The sequence below is a fragment of the Aythya fuligula genome, chromosome 6, assembly GCF_009819795.1.
Source record: "Aythya fuligula isolate bAytFul2 chromosome 6, bAytFul2.pri, whole genome shotgun sequence".
NCBI lineage: Eukaryota > Metazoa > Chordata > Aves > Anseriformes > Anatidae > Aythya > Aythya fuligula.
Genome location: NC_045564.1, coordinates 29,647,254 through 29,667,836, shown reverse-complemented (window position 1 = coordinate 29,667,836; position 20,583 = coordinate 29,647,254). Strand labels below are relative to the sequence as shown.

General features: G+C 39.0%; 1 protein-coding gene across 8 annotated transcripts in view; it reads right to left on the bottom strand.

The window, feature by feature from the left end:
• The window catches only part of NCKAP5 (NCK associated protein 5), a 431,207-nt gene that overhangs the window by 121,013 nt on the left and 289,611 nt on the right, over nucleotides 1-20,583 (bottom strand). For 7 of the 8 annotated variants that reach the window (XM_032189919.1, XM_032189920.1, XM_032189918.1 and 4 more), the window contains exon 6: nucleotides 15,737-15,827. In XM_032189919.1, the coding sequence (XP_032045810.1) occupies nucleotides 15,737-15,827 (91 nt within the window). The remainder of the gene's footprint in view (nucleotides 1-15,736; nucleotides 15,828-20,583) is intronic. The other variant, XM_032189921.1, reaches the window with a different exon arrangement.

Genomic DNA, 20,583 nt, shown 5'->3' with positions numbered 1-20,583 from the left:
TGGAGTTATGAAGGGTTTATTAAACATGCTGCTATGCCAGTTCTACAAAAGCGTATGCACAAATGAACTGCTACATCCACTTAAGATACTTAAAATTTGGAACTTATCATTTTTAAATAGAGTAACTTGCATTTTCTTCTTTTAAGGTTGCAATGAAAATTGAGTATATCTTCTTTCAATGGAAACATTCTGCCACTGAGATATAAAGCAGTTTATTAACGAAAAGCTAACATATGTTCATGTCTGATGTATTTCACCTTTCTTCATCTTGAGCTAATATTTGAATTACTAAATAATGGGCTGAGAACCAAGCTACTACCTGAATGCTGATTTAAGACCCACACTAACAGACAACTAGAGAGAATCAACCTGACAGCAAAATTTTCTGAAGTGCCCCAGTCTATTACAAGTCAGTCAGACTGGGTATTATTAGCTGCTGCTGTTTTACGGCTGTTCGGTTTTACAAGATGTCTATAAAAATGCTAGATTTGAACACTTGAATGCTACTAACACCATTAATTATGTGCCCAAGTTCTCTGTTGAGAGAATGAGATAGAGCAAGCAAAACATCTAGACTACAAAAACATGCAACAAAAACTCTAGACATAAAAATATGTATTTTCATGAAGAACAGTCCAACTTGAATAACTGCGCAAATATCTGATTACTCTTCAAAGACTTAACAGCAAAACATTATCTTAATTAAAACCCATAAACATAACTGAATTAAAAATCAGCACTGTGAATCACAATTCTAGCAATGCCTTTTTAAAAAATTAGCTAGCTTAGAAATGGACTATTACCATTTTAAAACTTTAATCAAGAATCAATTTTATAAGCTATGGGCTTAATCACTGAATACTCTTACAGAAACCAGGAGGCACAAAGCCTCAAAACACTGACTTCAAAGAGCCATTCCATCAGGTTTCCAGCATTAGTGTTATCCTGATCACATGAGAACCATAAATACAGTTTGTTTGTTTGTTTTTTTCTTGCCCCTCGCTACAAGAAGGACACGGAGGTGCTTGAATGAGTCCAGAGAAGGGCGATGAAGCTGGTGAGGGGCCTGGAGAACAAGTCCTACGAGGAGCAGCTGAGGGAGCTGGGCTTGTTCAGCCTGGAGAAGAGGAGGCTCAGGGGCGACCTTATCGCTCTTTATAGGTACCTCAAGGGAGGCTGTAGCGAGGTGGGGGTTGGTCTGTTCTCCCATGTGCCTGCTGACAGGACGAGGGGGAATGGGCTTAAGTTGAGCCAGGGGAGTTTTAGGTTGGATGTTAGGAAGAACTTCTTTACCGAAAGGGTTGTTAGACACTGGAACAGGCTGCCCAGGGAAGTGGTGGAGTCACCATCCCTGGAGGTCTTTAAAAGACGTTTAGATGTAGAGCTTAGGGATATGGTTTAGTGGGGACTGCTAGTGTTAGGTCAGAGGTTGGACTCGATGATCTTGAGGTCTCTTCCAACCTAGAAATTCTGTGTGATTCTGTGTGATTGTTACTAACTGATAGCAACAATCAAGCATCTATAGAAGAGCCATTAAACACCTTTCCCTTCAAGTTACCCTGATGAGTACATTCACATAAAGTATTTCAATGAACTCAGAAAAACATTGACAAAGGTACCTCTGATGTAATTCAAACAGCTGAAGAAGTAACCAATTCATCTTCTAATTACAAAACCTGGTGAACTTTGCACACCAGTGGCATAAACAAGAATACGCATCCTGCTTTGCTATGATGGGCACTAGAATAATTGCAAATACTTCACACTGTACCCCTGCTTGAGTATTTAAATACAGCTCACATATTTAATAATAAACTAGTTTCAGTGTTTCATGGGCTAAAAAGGCCCCGATATATCACATATCCTATCTGGAAAAGGTGCAGGATAAATACTATTTGTGTTTAAAATCAAGTCAAGTAAGGGGGAGGATAACAAAGGCTTTTGGTATGACAGAATCCTCTTAAAAGTGATAAGCCTACTAATGTCAAAGGCAGCTGCCTGCAAGGGGAAGACAGGGAGGGGCAGAAGACAGGGAGGGGCAAGAGGAAATATGCATCTTCTACATGATGTTGATCAAATCTTACAGAAAGCTCTGGAGTGAGCATGCTGAAGGCAGAAAACAATGGCATGGAACAGCTTTCTTTTTTTTTTTATTTCTTTTTCTTTTTTTTTCTTTTTTTTTTTTTTTCCTTTTTCCTTAGATTCCTGTACTGCTGGAGTTACCTGGAACAAAGACAATATTTGCAATCTTTTACAGTGTCTCTGTTGTGCACCCTTTCATTGCACAATGAAAGGCAGGCTGGATTTGCAAGCTGAACAGCAAAATACTTTGGGTCGGAAGTCCTGCAAAGGCAGAGTAAGTGTTGTCCTGCTGATCAATGCAGCTTCACTTCTCTTGAAAGGTAACAGATGAAAACCACACTCTGGAAGTAAGCTGGACACCAAAAAACAAGCAACAGCCCGGCATGGTCTCCCCAGAGCACCAAGAGTTTAAGACACATGCCTGTACCCTAAGAGGATGCAAGCTCAGCAGCCTGATGAGAATTGTACAGACTCATCCACATCTCTAATGCTCTGTGTCAACAAAGAGACAATAAGAACGTTAAATATTCAAATCTTTCTAAAAGGAAACTAGGATTATGCTGCTCACTATGGACCCATCTCACTGAAACTAATGAGAGACCTGCTATCAAGTCCCACCTCGTGGAAGCTTCTCAAACTGGTTTAAACTGTCATGGCTTTTTTGAAGCCAACTTCACTTTTCAAATCTAAAATGACCTCCTAGCCTGATCATTATTTCTATGCATTGTTTGCTCTATAAATCAAACAAATAGTACACTGATGATGAACCTTTTGATCAAACGCTGTAGGCCCTCCAGCCAATAGAAAACAACCGATGAAAACACAGCCGGCAGTCTGGAAATGGCAAGCTTTCTAGAATCAATGGGAAGATATAAATCACTGAAGACATTGATCTATGAAGCTGTACAAGACAGCGACCTCACTGAGACTCATCAAAAAGTTGGTTTTCAGTTAGATCAAGTAGAAAAGAACAGTATAATACTTCCTCTTTCCATTAATAAATGTAAGTGAGAACAACAAACTAAGAGAGCAGAAACCCAATTGAAATTCCAAATAATAATTTTCCTGGAATATGTAGGAATATAAATAAACTTTTAAAGCCAGTCTTCCCCCTTCTGCCCACGTCTGAGAACACTGAGCTAGGAAGTGTTTCTGCTGTTTATAAATAAAGGAGTGTAACTGAAGTGATGCGAAAGATCACATAGCAGCTTGCAAGAAGATGAAAGACACAAAAGTGCTTACTTCAGGAATTGCCTCCTCCTTCATCCCAAGGAAGGCAACAGGCTGACCTTCTGGACACAGCTTTAGTCGCTGGGAGCCGTGGTCAATGCCTGTCCTCTGAGTCTGGTCACCTTTCCGGGGAACAGCCAAATGTCAAAGGGATGCTTAGCCAGCTATTTCTTAACCACTGCAATCTCACAAATGAGTGTACTTTTGAAGTTTTATTGGCAATAGTGTGGCCTGTCATTCCTTGGCCTTTCATCTTTCTTAAGATGCTTCCTAGGAATCACACTACACACACGCTCGTGTGTGAAAAATGGAAAAAAAATGAATACAATTTAAAATATTTCAATTTGTAACTACAAAATTTCAAAATGAGGGCTAAAAGTCAGATGATGCAAATAATAATAATAATAATAATAATAATAACAAAAAAGGTATCTCCAAAAAATGAAGTTGGACTTGATGATCCTTAAGGGTCCCTTCCAACTCAGGATATTCTATGATTCTATGAAAAAATCTATTCTAGATTTTCTTTTTTATAACGAACAAAATGATTAGGCACTAATTGTAATCAGGACTCTTCTCTAGTAGTAAGGACAAATACATTATACAAAGTGATCATATAATTCCTCAGTACCTTATGTTCCAATTTTTGCTACTTTGAGATGTTACCATGCAGGAACTGCCTACACAAATGAGAAAACTTTAAGAAAACAAAAGTCTTTAATGCTGTTAATGCAGCAGACAGGCTTCCACAGGAGGAGCTCTTGCCAGACGTGAAACTAAAAGAGCCAGCAACTGCACAGCACGTGCCATAGCTGTCAGCATGGCAAATGCAAAGTCCTGCACTGGGGGAGAGTGGTTATATGGTCACTAGAACAGGTTACCCAGCTTCTCGAGTTCACTGGACGAGTGGCTACAATAATACAACAGCCTAATTTTAACCTGATATAACTGGATCTGTACTCTACAGTGCTGATTATAAACAGCTATCTCTCACAAGGACATGTGACATAATCCTGTTTGAACCAAACGAATTAAAAAAAGATCAAGATACTTGAGATGCTGATTTTCTCAATGAGCATTTGATGATGAATTGCTTGTCTGGAAACTGATAAGTAATAATTATAAATGACATCTTTACTTACAGCAGCTAGAGATCATTCTCAGGTGATTAACCCAAGCCCTCCACAGAAGTGAAGTGTTTCAGATGCCACACAGTAAAGATCCCTCAAATACAAACTATCCCTTTTTCCATTTGGGGTGTCGGATTGTAAGATTGTGATGCTAGAGTGCGAGAGTTCTTTTTTTTTTTTTTTTTTTCCTTTTAATTCTCCAACCTCTGAAATTCATTAGACAATGGTTTTATAAGGGTTACAAATTCAAATTCTTCAGAGATTCGTGCCTGCATTTTTCCAAATAGCATACTTTAATCACACAGGAAAAAAAAAAAAAAAAAAAAAGTAAGACATATAATTAAATTGTGTTTATAATTGGCTACAAAGACTGATTTTAGAAGAAACTTAGCAACTTTCACAATGTAAATCTCTACTAGCAGAATGTACTTAGATGCCCCCAAGAATCCAGTCAATACTGAACCCACGCTATGTGGCTAGCTCAGCATCTCAAACCAGTTAGCACTTCTCATGAGCATGTCTCAGGAGCTTCTGCAGTTCTTTCTGAGTGAGATAGGTACTGAGCTGTCAGTAACTCAGTTTGGTAATTCAGGTAAATTCCTTTAGTTCTACGCTTTTAACACTCTCTTGTGCTATCAGAAAGACAGACTCTTAACCTCCAAACCTGAACCGCAATTTACAAAACCATATACAGAATTGTGTCTGTAATAATAAATTCTGAATGCTGCTTCTTGCAAGGCCGTTCTATAGTCTTGATGTATTCTTAGATTATGTACTTTCAGTGTTATTTCCACTGCAGACCTCCTAGTGTTCAGCACTATTCTTCACTGCGAGTGAGCAATATGAAACGAGAATTTTTAGACTGTCAATGTAGATAAAAACAGTACATGAGGGTTTCTTTGTACTTTCAGGAAAAAACAGCCCCAAGCTATGCACAACTAGCTCCAATAATTTGACTGCAGAAGCTGAAAAAGACAGCAATTGCTCCAAGGACTACTGACTTAACATTCCAACAAGTTTAAAATTGTTTTTCAGTGGCACCTTGCTCTCCTTTTACCTCCCACCATAGTCTTTTTTTCCTTTATCATAATTAACACATTTACTGGGACTCAATCCCTCTTAAATAGGCCATTTGACATGTTTGCAGTTTCTTCTGATAGGCTGTTTGGCCAATTTCACTTGGAAAAACCTGAAGTGCATAAAGGACGCTTGTACATTAAGTCAATGCGATATGAAGCAGGACTGATGAATTCACTAAGTGCTTCCTGCAAGATGCCCTGTACACAAGTAGTTACTGATGTCACTGTGACATGAATATGTCTGTTCTAGCTGCAACTTTTTTTCTTTTATTATTATTTGCTCTATCTGCTAATGGCAATCCAATTGAACACCATGACTCAGGCCCAAAAAAAAGTAACTGAACAATCAAGTTACAATGAAAAAAAAATTACACACAACTGGATTGTGCAATCTAAATGATCTCTCAATATAAGGCTACAAACACAACTTCTGTTTTAGCTGCTTATTTGTCTCTATGTATTCAGCTGTTTTCTTTCACTTCTTCCCAGTGGAAGGGTAGACTAAAATATAGCCTTGTTTCTGATAGCGCATCAGCAAATGCAATAATAATATATTTTTGTTTAGCCAACAGCTTTTGTTCTGAACAAGCTGACAAAATTGAAGAAAAAGGAAGGAATGCACATATATCACAACATTTTACACAAACATCCCAAATTGTTCACAGGTTAACATTACTGTTGTCAGGAAGAACATATAAAGTTCTTCTTTTTCATCTCTGGTTTTGACTTACAGAGTGAACAGAGTGAGCAGTAACATTCCCTAGATTAAATATGGGTGATGGATAAGAGAACAAAGTACTTTCTTTATGTTTCTGATATGAGCCTCCTACCGCTCACATATCAATCTCAATGTACTACATATTATTCTTCACTCAAAACTCTCTTCAGTGCAGGCTACCACCCCTATGAGCACTTCTGCAGTCACATTAATAAACTTCCTGATGATGCTTTTATTGGCTGCTCCATGCATCAGAAACAAGTAGTTTTGAAAAAGTTCTGATCAAAAAGGACTCTAAGAGAAAAAAACCTTTGCAATGAAGTTCACTGCTAAGTGAACTTAGAAAATCAGAAAGATTAGATGGAGCTTCTTGTCTTGAGGTCCCCAGATTAAAGTCAGTCCTGGGTGCCAAAGGGAACTGCACCAACCTGTGACCAAATATTGCTGTTGACACCATCCTGACTTTCGTAAATGGGCATTCACAGGATCAGCAGCACCCTCACCTCTGGCACTTCAGCTGTCAGAAGCGAAATCAGGGAGTGACAATTCTGGAGGTGACCCTTGTGTGCCAGGTCTCAAGCACAGTGATGGCAGGGCAAGGTGGCAGCAGCTCTGTGTTGTGTCACTGCCTTCTCAAAATGGAAGGCTGCAGCAACATTCAACAGCAATTGGCAGAAAGGAGGTATTCAAGAGCTAAGCTGTTTCTTCTTCCTATGTTTCTTCTTCATACGGCTTTATGAGAAGAATCTGCAGCATAGTTTTTCACGCAGATATTTTCCTACTAGTTGGTTCGTTAGCACCACCCTTGAAGTAACCATCTTTCTTCACAGGAAACCTACATGCAGCATTTCAACTTTTACAAATGAGTTTGTACGTGTTAAAGTGACTGCACTTGACTGAAGTGACTGTATTAAAATATCTACCTTTGACTGAAGTACAAACAAACCAAACTATTATGATAATTAAATCGGGTAAATTCTATGTGATGGCAATTAAGGCAACAGATTTACTCTGGATTTAAATTGCTAGAAACAAGCCTATTTTTCTTCCCTTTGCAACCCTTTCACATTCTAAAAAATAATATCTTTTCACTACTTGGATGAAGGCCAAATTACTCTTTTTAATGAAATAAAAAACTTTAAGTGCAGTGTTTTTTTTTTTAACCACAAGAAAGTCTCCTGAGAACTTATACTTGTTGATCCAGTTTTCTGTACATGGTTTCTCTCGGGAATACCACAAAGCAGCTCTAAAGAACATACCTGAAGACGAGTATTAACTAGTACTTTGGAATGAAAGCAATGTATTAACTGACTAGTTTCCCATCATAAGCACAAATGCTGAAGCTGACCTAAGAAGCTACCTGTGTGATTTGGACCAAAAAAAAAAAAAAAAAAAAAAAGTGTATTATTACATAACGAGGTAATTTTTGCAAATTGCAGGACAGTTGGTTTGTCTCACAATCTTGTTGGGGCAACTCCTGAAACAAACTCAAAATGCATCTCCACAAAAAAATATAACAGAGGAACAACTATCATCAATCTCATCAAAACTCCACCTTTTCAAATCTGTTATTATAGTTTGTATCAAATACATTAAACTGAATTAAAAATATATGTACTTTTCTTGATTAGTACTGTAAATTATTTCCAGAACAGATATACCTCTATTGGTATACTTCTAAGTTCTTTCTTATGTTTAAAGAAGTTTTCAAGGAGAATGTTTGTAAATACATAATACATTCTTTTTTTTTTCTTCAGAAAACAAGCAAAATTTTGTCTAGAATTTTTTCTTTTTTTTTAGAATTTAAAAAACAGCATTCCCAACTGCCTTTTTACAAACATAAATGAATCACAGTTCAAAATGCAGAAGGAGCAATATCTTTAACTGAGATGTGGAAATAGAGAGCAAGTGACTTGGCCATATACACAACCCATCCTTGGAATACCAAGGAACACAAACTGGAATTCAACTTCTTTGTCACTAGGCAGCTGATTGTAGTCTCTATTTCTAATTTCTTATTTCTATTTATTATTTTCTTTCTGGACTCTATTCATTATTTCTTATTCATTTTTTTTTTTTCTCAGAAACCACAAAAGGATTAGAGAGATAAAGATGCTTCTTATTTACTCGCTCGTCCCTCCTGCCCAACCAGAAGCTCTTCGATAGCAGCCCAGGATGCACGATGCTGTGTAGCTCAAAAAAGAACTTCTGGATCCCAACAGAGATCCAGCCGGTCCCTAGCCTATAAAAATCTTCTGGTCAAGAGCCAGGAGACACCCTACAGACCTGGGAGCTCAGAAAGCAGTCGCCAGATGGGAGATGACAACAGCTCCCTGGGGATCTCACTGCTCTGCTGAGAACTGGAGCGGGGCTGCAAGTGGTGCCGGTCCCACAGCGAGTGCGCTGCAGCAGGCTTGCTTCCTCCTGCTGCCGAAGCGTGGGCCAGCCTCAGCCCCTGCTGGCAGCTCGGAGCTGACCTGCTTAAGGAAGACATGCAGATAAGGAGCAATAAATTGGCCTTTGCATTCCAAGATACTGGCGTGTCTCCGAGCAGCAGACAGATTATCTGAAAACTGACAGGTGCTAGGAGCTCCTGGAGGTTATTGCAGTCTCTTTGGACTACCAGGCAGAGGCGTGTCAGAGCCATGCTCTTCTCTTAGATACAAACCCTGAATTAAAAAAAAAGGGCAATCACAAGAACACCATTAAGGGCAAGATTTAGGCTTCAGGCAGCCTGCTGTGCATGAATGGGAAGTCCCTGTATGCACTAGGATGACCTGCACCTGCCAGGCTGTGAAGCACATCATCACCTTGTTTTCCTGAGTGTCTCTGAATTTCCCTTATGCCTGTTTCATATGCACAGGGTTCAGGCAGGGTTTATGGGCTGATTTTTGTGGACTCCTTTCAAAAATAAGATCTAGAAGAATGATACAGCAAAAGTCAAATTCTGTATTGTAGAGAAAAATCTAACCAGAGACTTAAAATCAGTACAGTACATAACAGTATCATCATACCAGTCAATCTGCACTGCTTGTTACTAAAGATATATAGAAAATCCCAGGAAGGAAAGAGCAGCTTGTTTTCTGAGAAACACAGACACACAAATTGCAAATTTCAGTTCTGAGACTTCATTATGTTAAACATAACTCCACTGCTTCGTTACTGTACTACAAACAAACAATCAGGAAGGGAAAACTATTTGCACACAACTTCCTTGCAGCGACGTTGTCGTTTTGAGCAGTGTCTGAGAAGCACCATCACTGCCCTTTGGGGGCAAGAATCCAACCTCAGTTTAGATAAAGAGGGAACAAATATCTAACAGAGTCTCTGCACACTGATGGAAGGCTACCAAAAGAAAAGCTGTAAGGAATTAGTTGTTACAGAGCTAGCTCTGAGTTTCTCGGTGTGGAAAGCAGCCCGAGAGCAGAGGCTGGTGTAGCTGACCGCCCAGGATTTCTGGTGGAGGTCCCAGGAGTGTGGGTGGCTGTTCCTCAGTCCTTCTCTGGGAGACACAGAGCTGCCAGCCTTTGCCTACTAACATTCTCCTTGGTAGCCGAGGGGACCCGGCTGATGCAGTCTCCTGTGTGTCCTTCCAATCCAGAGATATAAGTTTAATTTTAAGGATATATTTCCTCTCTCTGCAACAGCAGTTAGCATTAAAAATCCTATGTGGATTTCAGCTAGGGAATTCAACTACTGCCTTTTTTTCAATTCATGACCATGCCCCTTCTATAAAATGTTACGTATCAGCAGCCTGAACATCAAACTTGCATAATTTTGTGTTAAGATAAAATTATATTGCCAAAAGATACAATTTTTCTTCTCCTGAAAGACCTGTTGACACCAACGGCTGTGCAAATTACCAGTGCCAGCCACAACAACTGTTCCAAATTTGTTGTTCCACACAACACACAGACAAAAAAAGGGTTGATCTGCCCAACAATGCCACCTGAAATGTGCCTGCATCACCCATGCAGTCACGCCTTGCTGACACCTGCTTCAGAAAGCAATCAGCAAAACACTGCAGACTTCATGAGCAAGAGCTGGAGGTCTTGCAGAATTGGCATTGCTTTATCTTCGTATGGAAGTTATTAGTATTAACACTCCCTACAAATCTTCATCTATCTCCTTTCCTACTTTTCATTAAAGCAGAAGCATGTAAACATATCCAGCAAGAGGGCAGGAAAAGGAACTGAACTTTCCTACGTTCAAAGCCACTGCAGAGAAGCAGATGACTGTGCTGGTGGTGATGCCCTGCAGACATGACAGATCTCCCCCATGGGGCTGCATGCTGTCCTTCTCATGGTGCACAATGAAACCTACATGTAAGAAGCCTCTTTGGAAGTCACTCCTTCCCAAAACCTTGTCATTCCTCTGACTGAGGAGAAGTCCGGAGCTGAACCACCATCACCCAGCCAGCCCTTACTCGGCAAGAAGAGCCCACACAAATGCCAGGCTGAAACTGCTCAAACTGTCTGCCACCACTTGTGTTGCTTTAGGTGCAGAAATGAGCAGAGGAACAGAAATGAGACAGGACAAATACCTCTACCAGAAAGAACTGGAAGGAATCACACTGATGTTCTCTGTTGTGCTCAGGGCCAAAGAAACCTGAAGCATCCCACTACAAAGGCTACCTGTGATCCCCATTCAGTCTCTCAGCCAGACTTTGTTTGGTGATGACTCAACAGCACTGACCTCAGTGTGGGAATCTTCTCCTCGATAAATTTCCTAGCACAGAAGTTCAGGGATGACAGGACCTGTGATGTTAGACGGGAAAGGGCTTCAGGCTGTGTAAATCTCAGGATTTCAGTTCCCACTGAGCAAAAGACTGTGCCTGCACCCCACAGCAGTGTTCTTTTGGAGACTAAATCTCAAAGAAGCACAGTGGGGCTCAGAAAAGGTTGCAATGGTTTTAGTCCCAAGTGCTCATTTCCGTAAAACGAGCACAGCTCACTTCCACACTTTTAAATAAGACAAAACAACTCTACTCAAAGACCATCCAAGCTCCACTTCAAAACTGATTCCTTTTCTATCAGAAATATTTGTATGCCAAGAAAACTCTTTGGGAGAAATAGGCCTTTTTTCAAGTTTACCAAAAAATATCGAAAGTCTGTTTTTCTTTTTTTTATTCATTATCTGACCCAGTACTTATAAGAGTTCTTGTTACCAGAAATAGCAGTTCATACATACTGATAACATTTTAAACATAACTAGCGTATTGTTACCATCTTTTTTATAGACAATGTAAAAGATGGACAGATAAATGTATTTGTCCAAGAAAATTGAGACATTTGTGGCAAATGAAGGAATCAAAATCTAGTCTCCCAAATGCAGTGTTTTAAACAGCAGATTGTCGACCCTCCTCTCCTCTCTGATGTGACTGTGGCACGTCTGTTCTGAGCTTCAGTGCGTATATTGACGGTTCCAGAATTGTAACAAATCATAAACTCACAACAAACACCCTTCCTCATCTATTTTGATTACTATGCAGTGACAGATAAAGTCAAAAGGAGTTCAAAGAAAACTTGAAAGACTTTGTTTGCGTGATTTGTAATCAGGTAGGAGTCTAGATACCCAGTAATGCGACCAGGCAGGGAACAGGCTAGTTTTTGATATCCAGAAAACAAGGACAACGCTAGGAAGAAAAGTCTGCAGTGGTGCTCACAATTATTTCTGTGGATCACTTTCCTTCTTAGATAAAGTATTAGCATCTTGAATGACAATAAAAATAGTACATAAGATATTGGTTTGGCCTTTCATGGTCTTAATGCACGTGGATGATGCCTCTTGGAAATATCCTAAAAGCTCTTATACACTAGAGCCTTTTAGTCAAATAAACTTGAAGAAGTGAAAGAAGCACGATGGTTCACATCAATTCAAATCACACATATTCTTATCTACATTTTCGTGAGCATTCATTATGAATTTTCCATCAGATATTATTATGCAGAATGATAACAATGAATTTTATTTACAATCCCGCTTCTGAAGTCATTTACCCCAAAGAAATCACATCATCCATCTGTAAGTCCAGCAAATTAAATTCCCATAGGACAGCTAGCTCTACAGAAGGGGTTAGAATATTTTGCTTCAAGTAAGAATCCTGACAAGACCTAACAAAATATTGCAATAATACTGCACGCTCTGGTCTCTATCTTATTATTATTCTTCTAACACGAACACTATGCAACATTTAATGTTCATTAGCAACAATATTTATTCTGGAGTCAGCCGTATTGATATTATAATAAGAACTCAATTTCATACATCCCAGAACAATAATTAGATTTGTAAAAAAGCAAATATGTAGACAACGGTCAATAGATCAACAGCGTTTATTGCACAGAGGTATCTTTTATGACTATTCAGATATTAATTTGAACAGGCTTCACACACTAAAACTAGCTTACCATGGTGTCAAAGAATATGGGACATATGTTGATATGTCACGCTGGAGATCTCCTAGTACATGTCCTCATTTGTTACAAAATACGTGGCTGTGAAACAGCAGTAAAATCTGATCCTCTGGTGCACTGAGTGCAGAACATATCATACTAATTACGAAGAACAGTTACCAACACATTCTATAAGGCAGCTGCTTGACTGTAAAGGCTAGCTTTCAAAACAATGCTAATATTTATATATTCAATACATTTTGTATATATATAGAGATAGATATAGATATAGATATGAGTATATATATCACTTGCTATTCATATAATAAAAATCTTTTCTCATGTGTTAGCTCACATCTATAGTTCACTTCCAAATACAGGATGACAATATGGTTATCATGCTCCCAAAAAGCTGAATACATCAGGGTATAAAGAAACATTACCTTGGTTGTACTTTCAAGTTCTACCTCCATTTGTGAATTACCCTTATAAATATATCAAAAACTGTCTGAGCACATTTGGAAAAAGATAGAAATAAAATGTTTCTATCACAATATTGGTGCCTCTTGCCAAAACTGGACTTGCAATGTTTGCAATAAAATATTACAATAAAATACAATAAAAATATTTTATATAAAATAAAGTATATTTAAAGTATTTTTATACAAAATAAAAGTATATATTGCAATAAAAAACAATAAAGTATTTGCAATAAAATTCGTCATATATTTCAATGATATGTTTGTCCATGATTTCCACACAGTTTATTTCAGTAACACATCCATTATTCATACGTTGCTTCATTAATATGGTTCTCAATGCTAAAATACTTTATGAACATTTTAGATTACAGATTTATTGCCAACTATTTGTTTCATTGAGTCTTTCAAGTATTAACTTTTGCTATTATATGTGATTGTTGCCTAAATCACTGCATAATTTTCACCTGGTGACTGAGTAACAACCATACAAGGGAATCCACCTCTAGCCTACACAACAGTAGGAGGGTAGAAATGCTCTGTTTTGCATGTGAATGGAGCCATTCGTTAACGTTTTCAGTAAACAAACTGTTCAAAAGTTTGGCATAAAACATGAACAAAAGGTATGTCAGGAAGAATAAACCACAACATTCATGGAAATGTTCCATGTTTATGCCTGTTTTACTCATCACAGACTGGTATATGATGCAGTAGACTAGCTGCAGTAGACTTTCCTTCAGGAAAGGAAAAAATGTTGCTTCTGAGTCACAAATTGGGAAAAGAAATTCATAAGCAAGGCAAACAGCATATTGGCCATAAGAAGGAAATCAAAATTGCTAAACTGCAAGCTGACTTGCATACCATGAGCCAAATTAAAACAAACAGTCAAACTTTCCCAAGAACAAGAAGAGAGCAGGAAGAGAAGGACGCTGGTATGCAATGTGGAGCACACAATTGAAAACAACTCCAGAATAACAGGTATGTGGGTCCTTGAAGGTCCTGGGATGGAGGTAGCTTCACTCTAGGTTAACAGTTAATGGTTGGACTTGATGACCTTAGCCGTCTTTTCTAACCTAAATGATTCTATGATTCTAAAAGAGAGTTAGGCTCTGTCTGGGGAATAAGCCTAGCAGATTCAGAGAAAAGCCCATGTCCAGAAAGAAGGGAAAAAAAGTGTTAGGGGGCACTTTGCTAGGTGGAGGAGGCTGTTTTCTAGAGATGAAGGGAAGCAACAATTGTTCTTGTTTCTAACCAGGCAGATCTTTTTCTTTTGTTGGACCAGTTTCCAAGGTAAAACAGTACACAGAAAAGCAGGTAATGAAGTCATTCCAGCATCTGTTATAAACAGACAAACGTAATCCACCCAAGGCAGAGACAGAGGCCAAGCCCACTTCAGAACGCCCACCGTTTGGTGGCAGGAGTGAGCAGGAAGCATTGATTTAAACTCTGTACCAGGAGGAGGGAACTGAGCTTCATTTTCACATCCCAAAGGCCAGTGAGTAAAATATAGATGCTTTTATAACCAGTTTCTGAAAGCACAATGGTTCTATCATGAGTTCAACAAAAAGTTTAATTCATCCTGGAATTAAATTTTACAGGCTATCATTTTAACAAGAAAAATTGATTATTTTGGAAGGTTAATCTAAAAGATTCTTTTCCCCTCAATTCCAACTTAAAATGAAAATTCAATTACAGTGATAAATACTCTCTAGTACACATTTCTGTTTAGCTCTCTGGCTGTATATTTGATCCATCGGTTGTTAGAAAGGACTAAGGTAACTACAATTTTATGAAAAATCTCTTATCAGAAGGATTGCTACCTGGTGGCAGACTTTAACATATTGTTTCAGCACTTCATACCCTTTAAAAATGCTTATTTTATTTTAAAAAGAGAAAACGCAGGACTGACCTTCATTACGTGTTTTTTTTTTTTTAAGAACTAATGTGCAGAAAATCTGGTTAACTGGGACGTATATCATTCCCATTTCCAGAGACTAAAAAAAGGCTTTCTACCACCTCATGTTCCCTGCTTCCAGAACACAGCAGTGCATTAGAAAAGTGTTATTTCTCATAAACAGCATAAACAAACCTGGTTCCTTTTAAAACCTCTAAAATCATTGCCCTCTTATAATCTGTCCTGAGACTCTCCCTTTAAAGCAGATGAGGACAGAAAAATGCACCTACCACAAGCAGTAAGAAGAAATTATGCAGATTCATAAGGAAACCTCAAACCCAGTAAGAATATGTGTTGATAATATTATCCATCACAATCTGAAGGTCAAGTTGCCTAAAACATCTATGTCTTTTAGGGATGCTGAAATATATGACTTTATTAAAATGATAAACACAGTAATAAAGTCTTCAAAACTAGTTTCACTGTCCCCTGCTAACTGTGAGTGAAAAGCAACAACTGCAAATAACAATGTCAACAAAAATGGAAAACCTGTAACTGAGGTGAGAAAACACCTGGAAAAAAGTAGCTGGTACCAACAGCCACTTACACACATTCATAACTAATATAACAAATAGAGGAAACAATGCCAGACTCATTTATCTCACTAGTGAGATTTTTGTTTTAAAGAACTTTTCTAACACAAGAAAACAGGCAATAAGTCACTAATACCTGATATACCTTCATGATATTGACAGTTCCTTCTCCATTCTGGCCTGGGGATCCTTGGCTCTGTAGTAGATTCCTTACTGTCTCCTCCATTCTAGAGAATAAAAACATTTATGTAAGTCAACCATAAGGAAGAAAATTTTAGACTTGCATTCAGTGTTTTTGTTCTTTAGAAGAGCCTAATGCATCCATGGCTACCATGAAATTAATATTTAAAGGAAATCCTGGCCTTATAATGTTCTCATACTCCATGTTATGAATAACACATTAAGGGCACTCTTTTATCTTTTGAATATGCACAGTAATTAGGTGCATTGTTAAAATCCTACTGTAGCTCAGTTACAAAAATTAAAAACAAGTGTCAGCTAAAAACCTCACCTTGTCAACACTGTAACCAAACACCATCAAAAAATTACCGTCATTTAGGAGCAAAATCAGTCAGATTCCAAAATAAACTGTTGTATCGCCAGCCAATTGTCAGTTTTGTGCAATTTAGGCAAGCTGTCAAATACATTACCAGTATTTACTCTATGTTATAGGTGCAGCAGCATGTGCCAGTACATTTGTTTATAGAGGCACAGCTGCTTGAATACATTCACCCCTCTTTGCCCTTTCAAAGGGATGTAAAAGCAAGTGTAGGCTACAATCTGGCATTACCATCTCATGAAAACGTAATCAACTTCAGTTCCATCAGTGAAAGAAGGAAGGTTTGTACTTTCACTTTACAAGGTATTAGTGCTACCATCAGAAGTTGCCTTTGATCTTCACAGATTCATCCAGCACATCAGGACTGAGAATAATGGTAACTGCTACCCCTCCTGGGTGGCGGCAGAACAGAGTGAAGAGTTCTGCCCCTCCGCACAGGAGGACCACTGCAGGCACCCATGAAACACTTGGGCCCATTCCAGGTAGATCACAAATTAAATCCTGTTTCACCTCTGAGAGTACAGGTAAGAAGAGGAAAGGCATCACAAGCTGAGAAGCAGTGATGGCCAAGCCATGAAGAGGCTGGCTTTCAGGACAAAGATTGCGGAGTGTCATCCACACACAGCTCCTCGTGCTTCTCCTCCTCACATGAATTCTCACCCCCGTACAGCTTCTTAGCTGTGTGGATGCAAGTTTCTCTGATGCTCACTTTTGTTTTCTGTTCTTCTCCTTTTAGGCTGTCTAGGTCTGGAAGACGCAGCTGGAAGAGCAGCCCAGCTGGAAGAGGGGCTGGAGAAAGGAAAAATGCTGTGGCATAGGTGTGAGGGTGACGCAAAGGCAGGAGAGGAGGAGGAATACCTTCTGCCATATTGTCAGATAAGCTGCACATCAAAACTGCAACCTTGAGAAAAGAGCCAATATTCCTAGGAATGTCAGGCTAGAAACTGCCAGTTGCTCATTCCTGCTGTGTTTAGGGAAACATGACTTTCGTGTACCATTCTTTGCAAATGCAATCGAGCAGAATTACTCACAGCCTATCTTTTTTATTATTATTTTATTTTATTTCTAAGGTAACAATCTAGTGAGACTGCAAATATTAGCTAACTGCTCTGGCCAGAGGCCAATAACATTATCTTTTATATAAGCTATGTCTGCCTCGTAGCCTTTCTGTTCTTTCAGTCTTATCAGAATGAATGGTATCGGCTAATGTAGCAATAATACCAGCTTTTACTAGGTTTTCTCCTTTCAAGCCAGCCAGCTAGGCTACTTTTCAAGAAGCTGACACTGTGAGGTATTCATTCTACCAAGGTGCCCACTGACATTTTACTTATATGTATGATATTTTTTTTGTCATTGATGTGCAGACTTCTACATTGCCAGAATGCCCACAGAATAGTTGGACCATCTGTTGACCAAATGTGAATAAAAATAAGCCAGCTCTAATCTCTAGTGCAGACAGTGGTGCAGTTTTTCACTTGCAGATTGGAACCATTTCTGTTCACAGGCTGACCTTAATCAGATCCATTTTACACAAAAGAACAAATCTTTCTGTGGTTCACAATAGAAGTATCCTTGTATTTCCTTTCCTAATGTGCTTACTAATTCATTTTGTAAATTAACAATGTAGTACAATTCTTATTTTAATTACTGGGTTTACACATGCATATACAATTCCAGCTCTAGTCCTATAGAAAGTTAAACAAAATTAATAAACAATGAAAAATGGGAGAAAGGATAGATTCGACTTTCACTAAAATCAGAGTTTTTCAACTTAGGCCTAATAGCATTAATGAAAATAAAGTCAAGCTGCATATTAGCATCACCAATAAGCCGTTCAGAAACATTAAGCAGAATTATTGAACTCAGTAGGTCGTTTCACCTTCAAAGTCAGGTATTTTGGATAACAGGCCTATCTCATCCAAAAACCTTACAGGGACTGGCTGGCACGCTGTTTCATGTGGCAATTAGAAACACCTCCCAGCAGGACATAGATTTCTAAGCAACATAATAATATTTGCAACCTGACAAAGAGCTCAGCTAAACGCAGGGGAAACTTGTTGTTTTCCTTGCAGCTATTACAAAAGTTTGTAGAAGTCGACAGCCACGAAGCTGAAGGACGGGGATAGCAGAGACATCGCCTGAGCTGTCACGTCGCTGCAAAACCAGCACGGAGAGGAGCTCAGAAGCTTTGGGTACCCGTGGCATCACCGAAAATGGAAAGAGCAAACTAGTTTCTGTCAGACAAGGAGGTGAAATATGCTTTTGGTCAGATTTACTGCAGAGCTGAGATGGCCAGCGCTCCTGCAGCTTATAAGCTGCTGCTTCCTTACTAGTATCCCAGTTTGCTACTTTTTTTAGGAAGGATTGTTTAACCAAACGTTGCACAGGGTAATAATTCAGACTTTCTCCCCATAAATTAGACTCTTTGAAGCCTGAATTAATGGCGCAGTAATTAAAAAGTGATTGTTATATCACAGTCTGTAACGCTCCCCACAGTGACATTATATGCCAGGAAGATTTAGTATAAATTCTTTTAAAGAATGCAAGAACAGTTGAGCCTCTGTAAATTTAATGCGAAATACCATGTTTTATTCCCTGAACAAGGCTTCCAGAGGACATGTAAATTTTGGAAGTGAAGCAGAAAAATAAAGCGCTTTATGAAAGGCAGTTTCTACACATCAAACCGTGCCTTTGCCCCTTCTGGTAGCCACAAAAGGTTATCTGCTCTCGGTTGCGATTCGACTATCCTAGATGGACCCACTCCAACATCGAGCACTTGCCGATTACATCTAGAATAGCTATCCCCCACGCATATATTCTGGCTGCTTGCTGGCCGATGCTAAAAAACCTGTTTTGTCAAGGATTCTGTGTATCTTACATAACTATCAAGCTGTTACAATCTGCAAAAATGGTCTCTAAATCTCTCCATTCCCAAGTCTACGTTTTCCAACCACTTTAAGAACATTTATTTTCCCTTTTCTTTTAGTCTGCTGTTTAGCGTCTACTCATCTGAAGCATCTTAGTTAGTATCATTAAAATTCTTGTTACATCCATTATTTGAAGAGAAAATTGAAGTTTCTCAAACTGCAGTGTTCCTTTCAATTTATATATATATATTTAAAAAAAAATAATGGATTTTCTCTTCAGGAGAAAAATAAATGAAACCTGTGTTTGATAGAAGCTTTTTAAAGTTTCTTGACATAATGTCAGAGTAAGGAAACAGTCCTCCACCAGCCCTAAACTCAGGATAAATTTCTCAGAGCATTAAACAGAAGAAGAAATGAGGCACTCTGAGACCAGAATCTGTTCGAGGAATATAGGAGTTTAAGGAACATAAAATATTAATGTTACTGTGGAAAGCACTGTCAAGATTTCATCTAGAATATTATCTGCAATTGCGATTAGCAGTGTTCAGGAGCAGCTCACTCACAGAGGATTCAGTGAAGAGGCAGCTCGGAGGTTGTTTAGAGGAACGGAGAAGCTGTGTCATGAGCAGAGGCTGAACAACTTATCTTCCTGAACCGAAGAGCACAGGCTCACAGAGGTATGACTTCCCCAAATGAATCAGTGAGAAAAAGTAACACGGAGAAGAAAACAACATCAAGTTGAGGTCAATGATTGATAAAACAAAATGGAAATGCAGTGGCTACAAATACATTTGGGCTGAAATGAGAATGTTTTTAATCACTGAAAAAGTGAGACTCTGAAACTGCCTGCCAGGCAGCGTAACGGGATGGGAAACCTGAACAGCTTTAAGCCAGTTGAGCAGTTTGTGAAATTAATTAGATAACAGGGGCTGAGGACTTGAATTTATGACCCGCAGGTCCTTGCATCCTGAAACAAAATCAGTCATTCCTACATGTTTTAAATGTATTTTGCCCAGTGCTGTTGCAAGAATACCAGGAAATCAACCCAACTGCAACATACAGTATTTAGTTTGGCCTTTTTTCTGTGTGTGTTTCTGGTGAGACAGGCCCTGCTGGGGTTGACAGCTCCCTGAAAGGCCGGCAAGTTCCTGACTGTCCCCTCACTTTTCTTAGGGCCATCACCCTCACAGACCGGCAGCTCCTGTTGCTGTCCCCCAGCAATGTTGGGACATGGTCAGAAAACTTGCCCATTTTGTGCCTGGCCCAGTTCTGCCTATTCGAGTGCCCACAGCCATACAGTATTTTACTGGGGTCCTCCCCAAGAGCAGAATTTAATACCACACAGGAATTAAAGTTCCCTCACATACACCATTCCAGGAGGCACAAGTGTCCAGTTTTCTCAGCCCTCCAACTCTGGAGAGCCTTCCCCGTACATATCCTTCCCCAACAGAGCTTTCAGACTCTGTTCAGTGAGGTTTATGGATTACGTTCCCTGAGAGATGTCTGTCTCACAGTTTGCCACTGCAGTTTCACATAAAGAGGGGATTTTCTCCGACC